We start from the raw sequence: 1,659 nt of genomic DNA on the forward strand, positions 1-1,659 counted from the left end.
TGAGAACTCACCTCTGCACTTTGCTCATCCCTCACGCTGCCCCGCGGTTCCCAGCTCCGTGTCTCTACCAGACCATGGCACAGTTTGGAGGTCAGAAGAGGGGTCCGTGGGACGCGCTGTCAGCAGCGAGACCGGTGCAAAGGTGACGAGGCCGGCACCCTCGTTGCAGGTGTGCATCCCCCCCCATAGCACCCTCTCCCCAGCATCTGCAGAGATCCCCCGGGTGCAAGTGCTCTGCCCTGAGAGAGGGGCCGCTGCCAGGCTGCATCAGCAATGAGCAAAATGCACCCGTCCTGGCTTCTTTCACCCATTCCCTGAGCAACCATGAGAGGAGAACGAGAGCAGGGAAAAACTGCTACCAGAAGGGAAATACAGACTACAGAGAGAAATAGAGAGGAACGGCAAGAAAAGGGAAATAAGGAAAGCAAGGGTGGGAAAGAGGATGGCTGGGTCACTTTTGGAGAAGTGGGGTGACTCTGGAAAGCAAGACTGGGCAAGGGGGGGGCAGGCACCCATCACCCATCTGTCACTCTCCACCATCGCTATGTTCAGGTGATCTGTGGCCAAGAAGAACCAGGGAAAGGTGCAGAGCAACGTGAACCCAAGGCCCAGGAGAGAGCTCAAGTGCAGAAGATGAGAGGGCTGCTCTCTCCAAAGTCCCTGTTAACTCCAACCTTACTGCAGAACATGACCCTCCTGGAGCTGGTGAGCAGCTCACGGGAGTTATGGGATATCCTGGATAACCTGTCTGAGCAGCACCATGCTCCACACCCCAGAGGACAGAGGGACTTGGGGCCAGCCTCAGGCAAGCTTAAAAAAATTTTTGGCTGGGGAGATTTCTATTCCAATATCAAGACAGTGAAGTTGAACCTCTTGATCACCGGAAAGGTGGTTGATCACGGCAACGGCACAGTCAATGTCTTCTTCCGACACAACTCTACCGGGCAAGGGAACATCTCTGTCAGCCTCGTCCCCCCCACCAAGGCAGTGGAGTTTGACCTGGAGCAACAGATCTTCATCGAGGCCAAAGAATCCAAAATCTTCAACTGCCGTGTGGAGTACGAGAAAGTGGATCGAGCCAAGAAGACCACGCTCTGCACTTACGACCCATCTAAGACCTGCTACCACGAGCACACCCAAAGTCACGTCTCCTGGGTCTGCTCGAAGCCCTTCAAAGTCATCTGCATCTACATCACCTTCTACAGCATAGACTACAGGCTGGTGCAGAAAGTGTGTCCCGACTACAACTATCACAGCGACGTACCCTACTACCCCTCGGGATGACGCGCTCTGCCCATCGCAGGATGCCCTGGTGACGAGCGGGTGCTGGGGGGGCGGGGGGAGGGACGGGGACAGTTTTGTAAGCGGGGGAGGGAACGCGGCGGTCCCTAGAAACCAGAAGCAAGGAAGGAAGAGGAGGATTTTCCATTTTCCCCAAAAGCTCCAATGTCAAGAGGAGGAATTTTAGGCTATGGGGTACCAGCATTGCTGAACCTGGCCTGGATCCATGGTCTTTAGAGACTGGTACGTGAAGACAGGGTCTGAATCTAGGATACAGAAAATAGGACATAAACCACAATCAGGACTTGGGTTTCTCAGTGCAATAATAGATTTGCCTGGCTCTGGGCCACACACTCCTAAAAGGTTGGTGACCAGGCA

General features: G+C 54.6%; 1 protein-coding gene across 1 annotated transcript; it reads left to right on the forward strand.

The window, feature by feature from the left end:
• Positions 1–552: 552 nt before the first annotated feature.
• Positions 553–1,284, forward strand: NXPH3 (neurexophilin 3; the record flags this gene model as incomplete). Its single annotated transcript, XM_009576579.1, has 1 exon — positions 553–1,284. A coding segment is annotated over one exon (732 nt), but the record flags the coding sequence as incomplete, so codon positions are not given.
• Positions 1,285–1,659: the final 375 nt, after the last annotated feature.

Source organism: Fulmarus glacialis, unplaced genomic scaffold, assembly GCF_000690835.1.
Source record: "Fulmarus glacialis isolate BGI_N327 unplaced genomic scaffold, ASM69083v1 scaffold10034, whole genome shotgun sequence".
Classification (NCBI taxonomy): domain Eukaryota; kingdom Metazoa; phylum Chordata; class Aves; order Procellariiformes; family Procellariidae; genus Fulmarus; species Fulmarus glacialis.